The following is a 20,156-nucleotide window of genomic DNA, read 5'->3' as shown; positions in this document are numbered from 1 at the left end:
CATTTAATTTATTTTTCTCTGCATCTTTGCCAAAATAATAGATAAGTAAAAGTTGAAACTAACAAACTGAGGAGGCCATGATATTTTCACTTAAGCAGTACACATAAAGCATGTACTGGGTCTGACTGACAAGTTTTATTCTTGCATTATAGTCTTAATCATTTCTGTTTCTCTTCACAGTCCCAAACGAAGCACTGAGAAACGTAACCGGGAACATGAAAATAAATACATCGAAGAGCTCGCAGAGTTGATTTTCGCAAACTTCAATGATATCGACAACTTCAATGTCAAGCCTGACAAATGTGCAATCCTAAAGGAAACCGTCAAACAGATTCGTCAAATTAAAGAGCAAGGTAAGAAAACTATTTTGAACTAACATCATTACCTGTTTTATCTATAAATCTTTAGTTAAAACACAAAAAAGCCACTAAGTATAAACTCTGAGGCTTCAAAACATAACTTTAGCATAGCTTTAGCATTGTCAGAACTTTGCGTTAGGCTAGAATTTATTATTAGCTAACACAAGACACATGTAGCCTTTTTCAGGTTCTGTAGGAAATTATATGGCCTGTCTAGAGATCTTGAGAAAGAACTTTGTCAAATTAGCCATCGATTCCAGGTTGTCTTTAAGCAGGAGCCTACATGGATTAGCATCATGCTAACTGCAAACATGCACTGATGTGAAACAAGTTGGCATGTGGCTTTCATTTCATACTGCATTAAGAATAAATACGGAAACCAAACATAAGATTTAATTAGAAGTAGGAATGTTCATTTTAATCGGTTAACCGTTAATTAGGACTGTGCGATATGGGGAAAATATCTAATTGTGATTTTTTTTTGACAGATATTGCGATTGCGATTTGATTTGTGTTTTTTAAATTTGCAAAGTCAAGCTTCAGCTTAATATTGTCAATAATGTGCAGCACAGTATGATTACACAGTATGGTTATCATTACCCTGCAGAATTTTTTTTTTATAAATTAATTCTTACAGTTTCAAAAATTCACATGGTCTTCATATTACATCACGCACCTGCAGCACTTATGCAGAGAAAAACATAATAAAGTTAAGTTATATATAGTGAATAAATAGGCCTATACAAGAAATATAGTTTTACTTGAATAATAAATTATGAAAATGAATGAAAAATGCAGAGTTTCGGTTAATTTTTGTGCTGTGCGAAAGGAAACAGATGGCAGAAAGCGACATCCTATTTGTCTTTAGGCTTATTTTACGCACAAAGATTTGTTTATATTGTGATTAGGGCTGAAACGATTCCTTGGGTAACTCGATTACAAAAAATGATCGAGGCAAATTCCTCTGCATTTTGTTGCTTTTTTCATATGTAAAATTAATCCCTGGGGAACAAATGTTATTATTTTTAACGCATTTAATTTTTTTACACTTATCCTTTCTAATATAATTCAATTCTAATTTAAAACAAAACTTGTCGGTTAACGGTTAATAATCGGTTAACGAATGTCGGTTAGGAAAAATAAGTGAAACGAACATCCCTAATTAGAATTCATAACTTCATTACTTTTCTATATACGTGTTTTATTTTAAAGTTGTCTCAAGTTATCAGGGATGTTTGACTCTTGTGTTTCTTTGTTGCCAAAATTAGTACGTGCAAGATTTGGATCCAGGTGCAGTGCTTGTTAACATGTTATGATTTTAGTTAGTTGAATATCTATGCGGATAAATTTTAGAAACATTATATCCAATTATATCATAACTTCTAAGAAGAAGCTTAACTGAACCTCGAAGTCATTCCCTTATTGAGGGATATATCAGTTATATATGGCACATTAATATATCATTAATATAGACTGATATAGATTTATATAACAAATAAGATTGGCTTACTCCTGTAGTGTTTTTTCTGCCCAAATTAACATCCTTGTTGTTTTCAACAGTTGAGACTGGGTGCTATTTTGACGTGTTACCGTGTGTGTGTCTGCATTGATTCAGAATAGGCTGTGATGGAAATTGTTTGTGATGTACTGAGCTCTGGGTTATGTAATGCTGAGCAATGTGATGCAAAGCTAACGTAGCGATGGTCACCGTCTGCTGCGTCGTCCCTTACCCCTCCTTCACAGCTACGCTCAATGCCACACGGCCACATCATCACACACTGCTCTAACTGTGCTTGTACAGTCTCAAACTGCCTCCTAAGACACAAATTGGCCTGTAAACAAGGCCTCAAGTATAGAGCACAGCAGTCAGCTTTCCTTGTAAAGGAAGCACAACATCATTGACACTCACAGGAAGCCCTTTAAAGCAGAAGCTGCTTTCTGCTAAAAAAAAACATTCTGTTCCCCACATTTTATTCAGACACTTAACAACAAATGTCTCTTTGGAGAGATCTTTTTTACTTAGTTTCTGTGGTTAAATATGAAACATTTAAGAAATCACTGCTATTGAGGTAGTTTAGGGATTTTAATGTGTGCTAGGAAAAATGTAATGATAAGTGTAATTTAAGTCACCTAAGTAATTTCATGAATTATTGTTTACTGCTTAAACTGATGGTTAATGTTAGCTGTTAATGGGATAGTTCACCAAAAAATGTTACCATCATTTTCCTAACGCCAAACCTGTGTGACTTTTTCTTACACAAAATGAGATGTTAAGTAAAATATTGCTGTAATTTGGTAAAATTTCCCATTGTAAAATTGCCCATTGTCAGTAGTCGTAGCGACAAACTTGAATCCATGTTATATCTGTGTGGGGAAATATTTCGCGCACATGCTGATTTCCAGATTGTGTGGGTTCCTATTGAAATGACAGGATTCCAATTGCACATTTTTTTTTTTTTTTTTTTTTTTCAAACATTGAAAGTAAACGGTCAACTAAACTGTCAGTCTGCCTAAAATCTCCTTTGGGTTCCACAAAATAATTTATATGTGAACGGTGCATTTAAAAAAGCATTTATATTTTGAAAAAGTAGTGGTTATTGCCAGGGTGTTGCTGAAGTGTTATGTGTAACCGCATTTGTGTGCGGTTGCTAGGGTGCTGCAGTTGGTTTCTCAGATTCCCAACTCAAAAGAGTCCACCTCCAAATCTAGATTCCTTTCATTGATATGACTCGAAACCTTCTTTCAATGTGTCTATATTACAGTTTATTATCTGCTATACATTTAAACCCCAAACTGGAGCTTAAAAACTGTATTATGTTTAATTGCACATTTAATTTGTTCATTAGTGAGTCAGCGCTTATAAATGTAGAGACTGAACAACACCCACTAGATCATGAGATATGGAATTCTCCCAAGGGGAGTCATGACCTAGTATCTATGATCAGGGTGTGCACTGATTGGTCGAGAGCAGAGTCATGGGCGGGGCTTTAAATTGTGACTGATAGGGCAGATCCTAAAGGCTTGCTGTTGAAGTAAATGCTATGGCCTGATTCACATTCTTTCTGGAGATAACACAGCCTTTTTTCTGTTTGATGGGGATTGGCTCACGGAAAGGAAACAGTTTTGGAGTCGAGTTTGAAATGAGAAAAGGAATGAGTTATCATCGGACCTCTGGTGCAGATGTGCTGGTTTACCAGTCCCTGCTGGGCACCGCAAAGACCTGCTGACACAAAACACGCTCACATTCAGTCATCATCAGTAGTGTACGCATGCGTATGTCTCCCTTACACACACACACACACACATATACGGGAAGAGCAGCGTTTGGAGCGTCCCAGAACGGTCTGAGTGGGAGGCTGATGGATGGCCCTCTCTTTTTGCCATATGGCTACCCATCATGCCAGCACAGTTTGCTGTTCTATCGTGTCCTCTGCGAGCCCACTGCATCCACTGATGATCCCGACTACTCTCTTTAATGGATGGGAACAGACAGGAAGTTAGACTGGTCTAGGGAATTATGAGATTAAGGATTACTGTTAAGGTTACTGATGGCAGAAATTGTTAATTTTAGTATTGTTTATATGCTGCTATTAATTTTTATTTTTATATTCCCTTATTTCACTTGTTTGGTTGTTTCATTAATTATAGTTTTGTGGTTTTGTCATCTTTATATATTTTTTTAATGTTTCTATTTGACTTCATATTTATTTCAGTTTTAGTCATTTTAGTACTTACATTTATTTAATTTTAGAAAAATTCATTTCTTTAATTTAGAGAAAGCAGCGCGTCTAGCGTTTTCCATACGTTTTTAGGCGCAATATGTGAACGGCCCCTTATTCTTTCATTAATTATTTTTTGCTTGCATATATCTTCAAATATGCCGTGGAGAATCACCGAAAGTGACCAAATTAGGTAACTTTTTTTTTTTTTTTTGCGCAATTCGAATATCATTTTTATTTATAGAATAATTAGAGCAGAACGAATATTCGAATGTTCTACTATCCGTGCACACCCCTAATCTAGAGTTTAGCCACTTTCCCAGCATTATTTTAATCTCTGGGACATATATCACACTAAAAAGGGCAAATTAATATCATAATTATATTTAAGATTTTTTTTTTTCTTTACATAGTGAATTAATTTAATAATTAAAATAAACAATAATAATAACAGTACAAAAAAAGAACAAAAAGAATGTTTGCAAACAACTTCCTTCATTTGTACATTAAAACAGTACAAAAATATTTCCATTAAAAGTAGTAAAATATTAATATTGCATAAATTATTATTATTACTATTTGTGATGAAATATGACCAGAGACGTGTTCTTTCGGAGATTCATCAGCTTTCCTTCTAGATTTAGCTCCATCATGAGTTCCTTTATTTTGCAAGCAATTTTGTTTACAAATCATGTCACTTTGTTGGAGACAATGATGTTCTCCATTCTTTATATAATGGTTTGTTTGGAGTTGGTGTGTGAGCGCATGTGTTTATTGACTGTTCCATTCATGTCCGGGCTGTTGGCTGCATGGTTGTTATGTGAGGCTTCACATGCATCCATTTAGCCTGACAGCTTCTGTCTCTCGCGTTGCTAAGGTCCGGATGTATGCCATAACAACATGTCTCAACAAGCGCTTGGCAGTATGGAAGAGTGAGAAAGGTCTTTAAAAAGGTGCATGAGTGCAGTACGAAATTAAACGCTTTAGTGAGCAGAGAGGGAGAGAACTGCCCTTTCAAGAAATGCTAATATGCTCAAGCTAGCAGAACCACATAAAGTGTCTTTAATGTAATTTGAAAATAAAACACTTAAACTCTGCAGGATCTAATGATGGGTTTTAGGATCTTTTATGGAAATGTTGATGTTTCCAACCGAGGACTGAGTTTCTGACTCGGTTAATTAGGGGAGAGGGTAAGCAGTGCCAATTTTTGCTTAACTTGTCCTTTATTCAGGGAGAAAGGAGAATGAGGTAAAACGAACGTGCCTAATTATATTCCAGGATGTCTGCTATCAACTCAAATTAGAAGAAAGCGTTTATAACTAAAGTCCCTTTCAAAAAGGTTGAGCAAGGGGTGTTGAATCATTGGGGAAACAATCTGAACAATGTATGTGTGATGTATTTCAAAATTTCCATAAACCAGCAGGTTTAAAGACATTCTGGGAAGATTTTCCCCCACGGTCTCTCCTGGCACATTTTACCCCGCAGCTGTCATTTTGGGAAAACTGCTTCATTTAATAATTCATTGCAAATCTTAAGCCAAATAATTTACTTGATATTTTACACTGGCAATTCACCAACATGAAAAATATTTTAGACTTGTTTTGACACAAAATGTAATTTTCCAGCGAAGCGGAAATGTTATCTTGACATGCAAAATCATTTTTAGCATAAAAACAAATCATTTGTGTGTTGTTCTCAAGTGCATCTCAATCACAGACAGCTATGTATGATCTGGCCTTTCCCAATATGTGATCACATGACAAAAAAAATGAAGTACAGCTTATTTACTTTGGTTTTCAACGTAAAATAGCCAAATTATTCTGGACAGTGGTGTTCACGATCTGTAATAGAATCTGTAATGATTTATCTGCATCGCTCTCTCCTTCTGCAGAAAAAGCTGCTGCAGCCAATGAGGATGAAGTGCAGAAGGCTGATGTGTCGTCGACAGGCCAGAGTGTTATTGACAAAGATGCCCTAGGACCGATGATGCTGGAGGTGGGTCTGTTGTGCTGTTTACTCGGATACACTGGCTCTACTGAACATGCATGAAGAAAAGCCAAGCGTTAACCTTGTCTGAGCGACAGAATGATAGTGATTGCCTTTTTGTATTCCTCCATCTTGTTGCTCAATATAGAGCTCATAATCTGAGTTTTCAGCATATATGTGTGTGTGTGTGTGTATTAAAAGTAACTGTAGATCTACTTAACGGTTAACAGTAACAACACTGCTCAAACTAAGTAAATGTTGAAACTGTTAAAATACAGGAAAACATTCAAATCTCTTTTTATTTAACTCTGCAATGAAACATCAGATATACTCTGATATGCCATGCTAGAAGTTTTTCACTCATTGTGTGCAAACTTGACATATTATGCACTGTTAGCTCAACCAGTGGCGTGAGTTTGGGGCATAACTGTCTGTTACCCCAGCCAGAGTCATCACAGTCCGATCATTATTTCTCCAGTTCTGTTTGCTAATGGTTAGAAAAGGGTTTTTTAAAATTCTGTTTGCTTGAGGGTTAGAAAAGGGTTTTTAAAAATACATTTTCTATTTCGGAGTGAACTCTTCCTTTAAATAACAGTTCAACTCTCTCCAGTGCAAACGAACAGCTTCCGTCGGTCGGTCGGTCGGCCGAGCAGGCAGGGCGCCCAGCTCTGAATGAATCCACCCATCCAGCCGCTCCATCTTTCTCTCACACCCTCTCCTCTTTGGGGTATTTATAGCCTCCAAGGTCCTCCGTCACCGAATCAACACGAAGCAGATGCCAAATATAGCCTGCGTGCTTGTGCGCTTGAGCTTCCATCTGTTTGAAACAAGCAAAGGAAGGGACGATTCACACCCACACGCTATAATGCACCTAATTAAAACCACTTGTGACAAAAGGCCAGAGAGAGGGGGACTCACCCGACTGGCCTTTTCCACCCAACACCCATAACAGCCCCTCCCAGGCACACGCACTCGTGCACACAGACAGGCCTTGTGTAAAGCTTTCGCAGTTCTGCACGGCCCCCTGCCCCAGTGAAAAACCCCATTGTTTGGCGTTGGAAGCTGAAGTGTGAGCAGCCATAGGATCCGCTAAAGCAGCTTTGTGTTCTTCGTGAGCAGTGTGTGTGGGGATTTGTGGCCAAGCTCGCCGTGCCACAGGGTGTGTGTCCGTTTTCCGAGTCCACTAACACTAGCAATGAGTTTGGACCTAGTCTCTTCTTTGTATAGGAAGTTATGCAACCTCCTACAGCGGGACATTGAGGCCGGGCCGGGCCCACCCAGCTCCATTCATGTTGCAATACACCTCCATCAGCACATTTTACAGAGTTGCATAATTGTGGCTAAATAAAGGTGGATTTGGCATTCCTGTGTTTACTCTGCGATGTTTGCTGAATGTGCCCACCAGATGGCCACATCTAGAGCAGTGCACAAATAGGGGCTTGTGGGCTTTTTTTCCGCTTGCTCCTCTTCTCCTCTTCCATCCCTCGCTTTATCCGCTCTCTGGAGTACGTACGTTCGTTCTTGGCTTTCTTGAGGGTTTTGTTTTTATTTTTTCACGGCCGAGTGTTTGTGAAATAATTCTCTGCGCTGTGTTTGTTTTGCTGATAAAAAGATTTAGAGCTTATTACGCTCCGCCGCAGATTAAAGAATGATTTCCGAGCTGCTGCTCCACATTCTAAAGCAAACAGCAGCTTTTATAGCGATCGCTATAGGCCCTCAGGGGCTGACTGCATTCAGAGGCCTAATTGACACCATCTTGATAGGTAATGCTTGACTTAAGGCTGTGTTCTTTCAATTAAGACTCGTCAATATCATTTCTGTCACATGCTATGAAGCGCTGAGATTCAGAAGAGCTCGTTTGTTTTCGAAACAAGCAGGCGAGAAAGTTAATCTTCATACACAATGAACACATTAAAGCATGCATGGATGCTTTCACCACAGATTCTGAACTGAAGGCTTAGTATTAGAAGTAAATTGATATATCGTTTTTACTGATATATCGTTTGTTTGTATTATTTAACTATTTACAAAATGTTAACCATTTAACTTTGTGGAAATGTCTAATATTATTTATTTTTTTTACTACTTTTTGAGCAGCAAATCAGCATATTAGAAGGATTTATGAAGGGTCGTGTTATACTAAAGACAGAAGGCTGCTGAAAATTCAGCTTTGCATCACAGGAATAAATTACATTTCTGCATTATGCACTGCATTATTCCAATTAATAGCAAAACATTTTTTTATCAATGTAAACTGATATTTCATACTGACACATTACAATAAAATATTAAAATAACTTTGATGGTGAAAATACTAGAGGCATAAGACGTTTGCACAGTGGTGTATATATAAATTAATATATCATTATTAAAGACACCTTCAGTGCACCCGTCAGGAGATGCGAAACAAGTATGCACTCTAATAAAGCCGTAGCCTGTAATCTGCATTTAAAATAAGGAAAACAGTTGCTCCACTTCCCCTGTCTGCCTGCCTGACAGTATCGCTCTGAGAGGAAGCCTGTGAAAATAACCTCCTACCTGCAACTGACGAGATCTTCTTGTTTTCCTGCAGCTAATTACTTAATCATGGTTTACCTGAATTGAGATCATTACGTTCAGTCTGTTGTTGCTCAAAAACCACTCAATCAATCTCAAGGTCATGAATTCAGACACATGTCTTGATTGTCTTGACTTCATTTGATCTGTTGTTTGGAGACTACAAGGACTCCCAGCCTTCCTTGACGGCTTTTTATTTAGTTTCTGCTGGTTATCACATCTTCCCAATTGAATGTTGACGCTTTTAGAGCTAGGATGTGTATATTATGTAGCCTTTATGTCTACTTCATGTGATAATATTGGTGTTAGCTATGCATCTGTGCTCACAGTACTAATAGGCAGTGTTTTTTTCCTCCAGGCCTTAGATGGGTTCTTTTTTGTGGTGAACATGGAGGGGAACATCGTGTTTGTGTCCGAGAACGTGACGCAGTACCTGCGGTATAATCAGGAAGAGCTGATGAACACCAGTGTTTACAGCATCCTGCATGTAGGAGACCATAATGAATTCATCAAAAACCTCCTGCCCAAATCACATGGTGAGAATTTTCCCTTTATTGTTTCCTTCCCATTTAGCTATTTTCATTTTACTTGTGCTTTTAGCACCTCTTCTTTTTAGGAACGACAACACTCAAGTGTAGCGTCACTTAGAGCAGTTGCATTTCCACCCTGCGATTATATTAATATTACTTATTATTTAAGTCTAAGAAGTGTTCACACTAGCTATAGCTTTCTATCAACATATTTCAGTTTAAATTAAATATCACGTAAAGATATTGCATGTAACACCAAGCAATTGCTCACTTGAGGTGAATAAAAAATTTTATTCAGTTAAGAAGACATTTGGGTAAACTAATATGGATACACATTTGATAAATAAATTCCAAGATATGTCAAAAAAAAAAAAATCATTTTCAGTGATAGCTGGTGATGTGAAGCATTACGTTTATATAAAAGAAATGTTCTAACTCAGTGACTTCCAATGAACTTCTAATTTATTTTGTTTCTTAAAGTCACAATGAAACAGAAGTAGCGACAAAATCACATTCTTTACTGTTATATATGTCTATGTGTAACAAATTATCAAAAAAAGAAAAAATATTTAGGACTGGGACTTGGTTATATTGTTCAGATGCTTCGCTGGTGTTTAGATTTTGAGATGTTGTTGAGCTTGCAGTCAAATGTGTATACGTCATTAGAGAGAAGTATGCAGTTTCACTATGATATTGAGTTACAATATATTAATTACCATTACGAAATTAATAATAATAACGTGTGAATTGAATGCTTTAAACTTTAAACTCGTGATTTCAAATTATGCTGCGCTTTATGCATTTGCCCACTGACATATTCATGTCATTTTTTCTGTGTGCTGTATGTAAAATGTGTGTTACCCTGGCTTTATTTGAAAAATATGATTTCCAATGTGCACAAACTTACCAGAATACTGAGTGCCCTGTTGGTTACAGAGTTAACTTCCTTTTTAATTATATTTATTAAATATTATTTATGAAAAATACTTTTGTCATCTAAAATATAAGCATGTTTATATTACACATTTCTTTTTTTGTTTTATCCATTGATGATCAAATGAGTCAAATGTCTTTAAATTTCTTAAATATAAAAAATATATATAATTATATTGGCTCTATCGGCTATCGGCCCCCTGCTTTCCACGATATCAGCATCGGCTGTCAAAAAAACACTATTGGTCGACCACTAATAGGGCTGTCACTTTTAGTTCGAAAATCGATTTCACAATCAATCGGACCAACCAAAAAAAGTTTCGAAAATGAAAATAGCGAATCGATTTTAACCAAATATGTACACTATTCATTTTAAAATAATTAATTAAAAAATATAGATGTAAAAAAAACCTCACAAACAAGCAGAAAAAGAAAATGAAGAATTCCGAAAGTGCAGTATGCCTTGCGAAAACTAGACAGAAAATAACAGCAATTTTACGCGCCTATAAGACCCAGTGACTTCGAAGCGGCTGCTTTCACACCAAACCAAATAGAGCATCTGGCGCGAATGATTTCAATGTTAAGTCAATGTAAAGACACGTAAACGCGTGTCTGGAGGTCTCGTAGTGCGGTTGACACGAATTCGCTTCATTCGCGTATCTAGTTACAGGAGATTCTGAGTTAAGAAAAGGACCACTGCAAGCTGACAGCGACCGGCTTTTGTGGTGGAAAATTGGCAGTAATACCCCCACCTTGCGCAGTTGTACCTGAGTGTCCCTGGGACATCAGTGCGGTTGGAGCGCGTTTTCTTTTTGAACAGTTGTTTGAAATGGATTGAATCATTATTTAAAATAATCTTGGAGATTTTTGAATTGCCTAAATCATAAATGCAGCCGGGTTGAAGCCTGCAGTGATGTTTTTCTTTTGTTATGGCAGCCTTCCCCTCTGCATATATTTTTTCGAGAATGTTGCACTCCTGTTGCTGTTTGTTATTCTGCATGAAACTTCATGCCAATAAATAAGAGACATTGCTGACTTGTGTGTTTTCAGCGCTCTCTTTACGTTCGTCCGTTATTTGACGTTGAAAAAGGAAACGTCTTTTTTTTTTAGACATGGAAAATCGATTTTACAATCGATTCAATGAACACTTATGTCTTAAAAATCGAAAATTATTTTTTTCACAAAAGTGACAGCCCTAACCACTAATGTCTCTTCACCTCTCTCCCACAGTGAATGGAGTGCCGTGGTCCAGCGAGAATCCTCGGAGGAACAGCCACACCTTCAACTGCCGCATGCTGGTGAACCCTCACAGCGAGGCCGAAGAGACGCAGGATCACGAGGCACAGCAGAAATATGAGACTATGCAGTGTTTCGCTGTGTCTGAACCAAAGTCCATCAAGGAGGAGGGAGAGGGTGAGCCACGGTTTCTTAAAACACACTTAAGCCACATGAACAGTACTGAAACTCTAGATTTAATGCTTCAAAGCAGAGCAGGAGGCTTCAGCCAAGCTAAGTGACTACTCCCCTTACATAGATCCGAGCGCTCATTTGTCAAGCTTGCCACAAACAAGCAGTTTTTAACCTATAGTTTTTCAAAGGACTTTTGGTTCCAGTGGATGAAAATTGTTGTCCTTATCTACAGTTGTCATAAGTTGCTGTCATTTTGTGGTCTTGTTACTATAAAAAGCAGTAGTAATTTAACATGCACTATCATTCAAAATTTTGGGGGTTGGTAAGATTTTTTTAAATGTTTTGGAAAGAAGTCTCATCAAGGCTGCTTTTATTTGATCTAAAACACATTAAAGTAATATTGTGTAATTTATACCTGCTATGGCAAAGCTGAATTTTCAGAAAATCATTCTAATATGCTAATTTGGTGTTTAAGAAACATTTCATAGTATTATGTTGAAAACAGTTGCTTTGCATTTTCTAGAAACTTTTTTGTATTTTCTGAATTTTTTGATGACTAGAAAACACAAGCATTTACTCTTATTTTTAATTTTTTTAGCAGTTTAATGTACCTTTTCTGAATAAAATGATTAATTTCTTACTTACCCTAAACTGTTTACCTGTAGTGTACCAAGGTATCACAGTATTCTTTGCAGAACTTTGTAGTGACATGTTAATTCTGTAATAATTCAGTTCCATGATATATATCAGAGTTCCATGGTATTACCATCTGATAGAGTCGCTGTACTGTTGTGTTGAGACACTACATTTGGTGACACGATGACTGTATATAGGATTAGGATTGCACTGAAAGTAGACAAATAGGGGTGTAACGGTACGTGTATTCGTACTGGACCGTTTCGGTACAGGGCTTTCGTTACGGTGCACATGTGTACCAAATGACTGAATGCAATATTTTGTATGCGGAGCATAGGTACATTTTCGTGTTTCCAAACGAACATATCAAGTGGCGTTCACGGCAAATCCCGCCCGGTGGCCGGTGACACACTGGCTGCGTGTCAGTTGCTTGACGGCTGCTTCGCGTTTTCTGTGTCTTTACACACCAGAATCGTGCCTGACGTGGCGCTGGCGCGCTGCTGCTACTGTGGGTGACAAAGAGGGAGGCCGCCGACAGACCAGGATCTTGTCTTCACGACAACAATATCTATACTTCATGTTGAGCATAAATATAAAGCCTACCGATAAAGGACACCGTCAACAGTATTGACAGCAAAATAGACTATGTTTGACAGGTGCAAAATGCCAGTGTGTCACCGGCCTAAGGCTTTCAAAAGGCATCACGCGAGTGTGAACATCACTACAACTAGGAAAAAAACTATTGTAATTCAAACACAGCTCCCGTCGGCATTTAAACAGACCTTTGATCTTAATTCCGATGGGTCCAACGCAATAACGAAATCTGAGCAGGTCTAAAAACTGAAACTGTTGATGCTGCATTTTACACTTTGGAAAAGTTATATATAGATTTTTTAAATATGAGCAGGCCTACAAGCTGGGATTGGTAATGCTGCACTGTAATCATAGTTATTTATTTATATTTTTCATTATATTTTATTATATGATATTGGTTTGAGACTGAGAGTATTTTATTTAGTGGAGAACTTTGCAGCAGTATTTTATTTCTTATTTTTATTTTATTTTATATATATATATATATTTTTAAAAAGTATTTTTAAAAAAGTGTAAACAAATTGTAAAAAAAAAGTTTATAGTAATAAACAACCTGCAGTTTAATGTTTGCATTTCTTTCCCTTACTGCACCGAAAATGAACCGAACCGTGACTTTAAAACCGAGGTACGTAGCGAACCGTGATTTTTGCATACCGTCACACCCCTAAAATTAAATGAAAGAAACTTCATAAATAGGAATGAGATTGAGCTTGGGCCTGACAATACAATATTACATTGGTTTAACAGCTGCAATACAATAATACTATTTGAATACATTTGTGACGAGTGGGGCCGAGAGACGTGGGAATGGGGCGAGGCCGGTGGAGTGATTGGAAATGAGCAGCACCACTGTAACAGTGGTTGTTTCGTGGGAAGGAGGAGGCGGGAAACGGCAGACAATCAAAATGAAGTTTAATAACAAAATAAAGACAAAACAGCGCGACAGCCCCTCACGGACAACTGCCGCACACAGACAAAATCAAAACACCAAATAAAGCCCAGGCCTGGTCCTCTCTCGTCCTTCACTGCCGTCGCTCCTGTTTTATATCCTTCCGATCTCCTCCGTGGGACTCGAGACCGGTGGGTGTAGCAGGTGTCGCTCATTTCCAATCACTTCACTCCACCCGCCCCACTCATCACAACATTCTTCGTCAATTTGTTGCTTTGTGCAAAGAGTGATGAGCAGAAATACTGTACCTCGTTTCATAATCATAATATCATTAAAAAAATTCCTTGCAGTTTACCACACTGTACCTTGCTATCTTGCCATTTTAGGATATCCATTAGGTATTGTAAAATATTAAAGTATTTTAGTCCACCTCAAATCCTAAGGTGTGATCCATATGAGAACAACAGTGAGTATTCAGTGAGTACTCTTTAAGTTTGAGTTGCTCTAACATAGAAACAATATTTAGTGTTAAAATTCATTCCTGACGTGAGAAAAATTAGTCTTCCAGTTACTGAAAAATAAGGTGAAAAGGCAACAGCAGCGCTCGTGCGTCCCGCCCCGAGAAATGTTTCAGTCTGTGATTCATTTGCTCTTTTCTCTCCTCCTCTTCCTACTCTCGGAGTCACCCAGAGTTCAGGGTGCATTTGAGACCCAGTTCTTTACTGGATCAACACGGTTTTGGTTTTGGCCCTGGCTTGGGGTTTAAGAGTGTGTGAGTGTGTAACAGTGAGTGCGGGGCAATGAGAGATGGTTAGCATTGGTCTCTCCTCTCTCTCTCTCTCTCTCTCTCTCTCTCTCTCTCTCTCTCTCTCTCTCTCTCTCTCTCTCTCTCTCTCTCTCTCTCTCTCTCTTTCTCTCTCTCCCTCACATGCACACACATAATGTTTAATTTTTTCTGGGTACTGTTGGTGTGTTGAGTGATGGAGTGTCTCTCTTTATGGCCCGTCTGTGTTAGCTGTGTGCCAGCTGCTCTTTCAGCCAGCCAGCTCACCCTGGCGCAGGAGACAGAGAAGGAATGTGTATGAGGAGAGGGGTATCAGAGAGAGTTTATTGCAGAGACATGTAAGCTGGGTCTTCATGCAGTTTGGAGTAGAGACCACCCAAGGGGCTCTGCAGCAGCCATGTGTTTGCACGTAAAGGCCTGTTCACATCAACTTGATATAAACATCATAACCCGTAGCTCAAAAAGTAGAACATGTCATTAGCAACTGTAGTCTGATTCATAAACAAGGAATCAGTTGGCACAATAATATACTTTTTTTTTTTTTTAAACACTAAAGTTACAATTTTGAATCGAATTCTGACAAATTCTTCTCTGAATCAGTCAGTGGGGTTGTTCAATCAATGTCTGATTCACTGAATGAACTGCAAGTTTTAACTTTCAGTGATATCCATCTTTAAAATGAGACAAGTACTACAGGTTTGAGAAAGCTGAATGAATATCTTTAGCTACATAACCATAAGAAGAATTATGAGTAAAGGTTTTATTTTTTTATGATATATATACATATATATATATATATGTATACATTACATGTATACATATTATTCTAGTATGTTTTAACGTTTTTGAATGAAGTCTCTTATACTCTACAAGGCTGCATTTATTTGATATTTGATTGTAATATTGTGAAATATTATTACAATTTAAAATAAGTGTTTCTATTTTAGTGTTTTCATTATTAAATTTATTCCTGTGATGGCAAAGCAGAATTTTCAGCATCATTACTCCACTCTTCAATGTCACATGATCTTTCAGAAATCTCTCTAATATGCAGATTTTAATATATATATATATACTGAAAAAAATGCTATTTTATATATATATATATATATATATATATAATAGCGTTTTTTTTTTTTGCAGGGTTTTTAATTAACAAAGTTCAAAAGAGCAAATAGAAATCTTTTGCAACATTATAAATGTAAACATTTTTTTTTTATTAATTTTGAGTCCTTGTTAAATAAAAATATTAAATCAAATTAAAAATCATCTAAAACATCAAATTATGTATTTTATCATGGATGCTTCAAACTTTTGATGCATATATATCATGGATGCTGTTACTACAGTCCTCTTGTTGATTATTCCTGATCATGTATGCGTCTGATGTGTTAGACTGTAGGTGACATTATGATTCTCTTCTGATCTTTTTGTGGGTGGATGAGGGATGACTTTTCTAACTTAGTCTCCATGGGAGCAGCACAGCAGGGTCAGCCTCCACAATGACACAAAGCAAAGGTCACATTCCATCATATCACCCAACGCTCCACTCCGCAACGCCCCCTCAGCACACACAAACACACAGAACCCATGCCTCATCATTCAGAAGCACCCTTCAGAACACTTTAATAATCTGTTATCACTGATCTGATCTTTTTCTCTCTCGCTCTGACTGTAGATTTCCAGTCGTGTCTGATCTGTGTCGCGCGGAGAGTACCCATGAAAGAGAGACCCATGCTCCCCACGCACGAAAGCTTCACCACCCGCCAAGACCTCCAAGGTAACCATGCCAACACCACCCTTCTCTCCGCTTCTGCTCTTCAAAGGGAGTTTACATCGCAGTTAGACAACAACAGAGACTGACTGTAACCTGGAACAACTGTTTCATAAAATGAAAATGGCTTAGCGCCCAGTTTAACAGTGTAAACCGTTGACGTTTTTAGGTGAAATTAGATGTGACCAAAAGAAAAATGTTTTTTTATTGAGTTATTTAAATTAGCGTGTAGCTCCACAGTTCACAGACATACATTTTTGCACATTTATTAAAAATGAAAAACTGAAATATCACATGGTTCTAAGTATTCAGACCCTTTGCTCAGTATTTAATAGAAGCAGCCTTTTGATCTAATACAGCCATGAGTCTTTTTGGGAAAGATGCAACAAGTTTTTCACTCCTGGATTTGGGGATCCTCTCCAGTTCTGTCAGGTTTGATGGTAAACGTTGGTGGACAGCCATTTTCAGGTCTCTCCAGAAATGCTCAATTGGGTTTAAGTCAGGGCTCTGGCTGGGCCATTCATGAACAGTCACAGAGTTGCTGTGAAGCCACTCCTTCGTTATTTATTTTAGCTGTGTACTTAGGGTCATTGTCTTGTTGGAAGGTGAACCTTCGGCCCAGTCTGAGGTCCTGAACACTCTGGAGAAGGTTTTCATCCAGGATATCCCTGTACTTGGCCGCATTCTTCTTTCCCTCGATTGCAACCAGTCGTCCTGTCCCTGCAGCTGAAAAACAGCCCCACAGCTTGGTGCTGTTCCCACCATGCTCCACTGTTGGGACTGTATTGGACAGGTGATGAGTAGTGCCTGGTTTTCTCCACACATATCGTGCAGAAATTGTTTTGTAACCTTGGCCAGATCTGTTCCTCGCCACAATTCTGTCTCTGAGCTCTTCAGGCAGTTCCTCATGATTCTCATTTGCTCTGACATGCACTGTGAGCTGTAAGGTCTTATATAGACAGGTGTGTGGCTTTCCTAATCAAGTCCAATCAGTATAATCAAACACACCTGGACTCAAATGAAGGTGTAGAACCATCTCAAGGATGATCAGAAGAAATGGACAGCACCTGAGTTAAATATATGAGTGTCACAGCAATACTTAGGACCATGTGATATTTCAGTTTTTTTTTGTCAGCAACTCTTTGTTTTTCTGTCAATATGGGCTGATGTGTGTACATTAATGAGGAAAAAAAATAACTTAAATGATTTTAGCAAATAGCTGCAATATAACAGAGTGAAAATTTTAAAGGGGGTTGAATACTTTCCGTACCCACTGTGTTTGTGTGTGTGTGTGTGTGTGTGTGTGTGTACATATATAGCCCTGAGATGTTTCTATCATGCTTTGTTTATTTTTTGGTCACAGTTCTTACAAATTAACGTTCGATATTCCTCAGTCGTGCTGCTTAGGGGTTTATTCCAAGTCCATAGCCCTAAGTATTAAACTTCTGCAATTAGTGAAACACTACAAATAGTCTCAATACATGTATTCAAATTTTGCTTTGCAGATCAGCTTTAGATGTGCTTAAACATTCTTTGCATTAATACATTTAAGATTTAACCTTGAAAACAGACAACCTGTCACGGACGAAACCAAAACTGTGTGTTTGTAGGTAAGATCACCTCCCTGGACACCAGTCTGTTACGAGCCTCTATGAAACCTGGCTGGGAAGACTTGGTGCGGAGATGCATTCAGCGCTTTCATCTCCAAAATGATGGAGACATGTCATTCGCCAAGCGGCATCAGCAAGAAGGTACTGAGCACATCTCACATTAATCCACTTAACACTTAATATAGTAGACATTACTGTATTTTTATATATTGTAGCAAACAACAAATCATTTTGGTGTCTGAAAACATATATAAGTGTGCGCATGTGAGTAATGTATGCAGTATCTTTGCTAGAAAAGGCTAATCTTATAGGAATTATATTGGTTTATGTTTAATAGCGCTTGTTATCTTGATCTAATTAAGATGTTGTTTGTTTCAGTGTTCTTTAATGTACATTTACATATCTCCAAGTGATGATGTTCTAATCATGTGGGTGTGTTGTTTTGCAGTGCTGAGGCATGGGCAGGCTTTCAGTCCTATCTACCGGTTTTCCCTGTCGGACGGGACCATCGTCTCAGCTCACACCAAGAGCAAACTGGTTCGGTCACCTGCTACCAACGAGCCACAGCTCTACATGTCACTGCACATTTTACAAAGGTACCCCCTACCCAGCTGCACAGCTTGCCACGAGTGCCTGCACTTGAGTTGTTTTGTTTCTGTTTCTGTTTATGTCTGAATCTGAGTTTCTCGTGTAAATGCAATGGTGTATTTTATGAACTACTACATGAGTAAGTGTTTGAGTCATTTTTGACCCACTTCTCACTGTTTCCTGTCTGATTCAGCTCTGTGTGTGAGCAGTCCGTTGAAATGCACGCTTTCTAGTTCTGACAAGCCCAGTTAATGACCATATACTGAAATCTCACTGTCATGTGAGAACATCTGACCATGTTTTCCCAGAGGCCGATGCTGGTCTCTAAACATTCCATCAGAACCAAGAATAACACGACTCCCTCGACTCCCACAGCTACACATTGGCAAACAAGCATTTTCACCCCTGATAATTCCTCAGAATTTGATTGCTGATTTAATTATGGAGTAACTGAATACGAATTATTCCGATGTTAAAAGGAAAATTTACCCAAAATAAGACGACGTTCCAAACACATATGATTTTTTTTTCATTCTTGTGGAACGCGGATTCTTGTGGTTCTTTTCCATTCAGTTATGGTGCGTCTGGAGTTTCAAAAATAATGCACAAAATCAAGTGTTCTGAAGCTGTATGATAGATTTGTGTGAGGAACAGGCCAAAAGTATTGATTCACTGTATATCACCTCTCGTTTTTCATGGGAGACATAGCAATGTCCAATTTGAGATCACTGAATGAGTCCTTCATGAATTAGACCGATCTGGTTCTTGAATTCAACTCAGGAACTCACTGATTCGGTCACAGCTGAAATAATTGAAGGGGTATATTATCAGTGAATAACGACTTACATTTTCTCACAAAAAAGCTATCATATGACTTCATAAAACTTATGTCAGTACTCACAGTTCATACAGACCGCTTGTATGATGCTTTAAATACTTTTTAGAACCTTGAAAGCTTCAGTCCCCGTTCGTAGTAATTGCACGGAAAAGAGCAACCAGGATATTCTTCTGAATTTCTCAGTTTCTGTTCCACAAAGGAAGTTAATGCAAAGATGAGTAAAACATTTTTCTTTAAAGCATGATTCAGTGAAATCAGATGTTCACATAACATCCAATCATTTGGAGGGTATGGCTTAGTAAAGCTTGGATCCACAGCAGGCAGTTGTGAACACAGTTTTATATGTTAGCTACAGAGTTTCAATCTCTCTCACAGCATGCGAGGAAGGAACACCGGTTTGCTTTCTAACACAATAGCAGCAGTGTTAGGCTGGGGTGTCGAGCACAGATAAACATTAAACCCAGAGTGAGCTCACAACGGGAGGGTGGCTGTCTTAAAGCACAGCATCTCTAGCACAATAACACACAGTCTAGCTTGACCATTGATTCATCCTGCATGCTCCGAACAAAGGCATCTCTATGCATTTAGCAGCTCTGAGCAAGTTTTTGTATGTAGCTTGCTAAAAGCTTTATACCCCGAGGAGATTTTTACATTAGCGGGGGATACGACAGCACAGCCGCTCGTTTTCTCTGTCCCGTGGCTTGTTTTGAGGGATGAGCACTGCTGTTTTTCTTTGATAATAATTTGTTCCCCTCTTTTAACCTTCTCTTCTGAAACATACTTTAGTTAATTAAGTCATTCCTGAAATTCCTCTTAAGCGCTTTTCTCGGATTCCTTGTTTGGAGCGCTAGAAGAACCGCTTCCTGACTACGAGATTAATTTAACAAATGACTGCACTGGATTAATGTAATGAAATAGTTTCAGTAGAATTTACTTGGAAATCAATATCA

At 38.1% G+C, this 20,156-nt stretch overlaps 1 protein-coding gene across 7 annotated transcripts in view; it reads left to right on the top strand.

Moving 5' to 3' along the window:
- LOC113066077 (nuclear receptor coactivator 2-like) overlaps positions 1-20,156 on the top strand; it is a 100,219-nt gene that overhangs the window by 54,759 nt on the left and 25,304 nt on the right. For all 7 annotated transcript variants that reach the window (XM_026237690.1, XM_026237688.1, XM_026237692.1 and 4 more), the window contains exons 4-10: positions 181-353; positions 5,970-6,073; positions 8,979-9,156; positions 11,314-11,496; positions 16,075-16,176; positions 17,781-17,921; positions 18,229-18,376. In XM_026237690.1, the coding sequence (XP_026093475.1) occupies positions 181-353; positions 5,970-6,073; positions 8,979-9,156; positions 11,314-11,496; positions 16,075-16,176; positions 17,781-17,921; positions 18,229-18,376 (1,029 nt within the window). The remainder of the gene's footprint in view (positions 1-180; positions 354-5,969; positions 6,074-8,978; positions 9,157-11,313; positions 11,497-16,074; positions 16,177-17,780; positions 17,922-18,228; positions 18,377-20,156) is intronic.

Source organism: Carassius auratus, chromosome 49, assembly GCF_003368295.1.
Source record: "Carassius auratus strain Wakin chromosome 49, ASM336829v1, whole genome shotgun sequence".
Taxonomy (NCBI): Eukaryota; Metazoa; Chordata; class Actinopteri; order Cypriniformes; family Cyprinidae; genus Carassius; species Carassius auratus.
The sequence above is the reverse complement of the archived record's forward strand: the minus strand, read 5'-3'. Positions and strand labels throughout refer to the sequence as shown.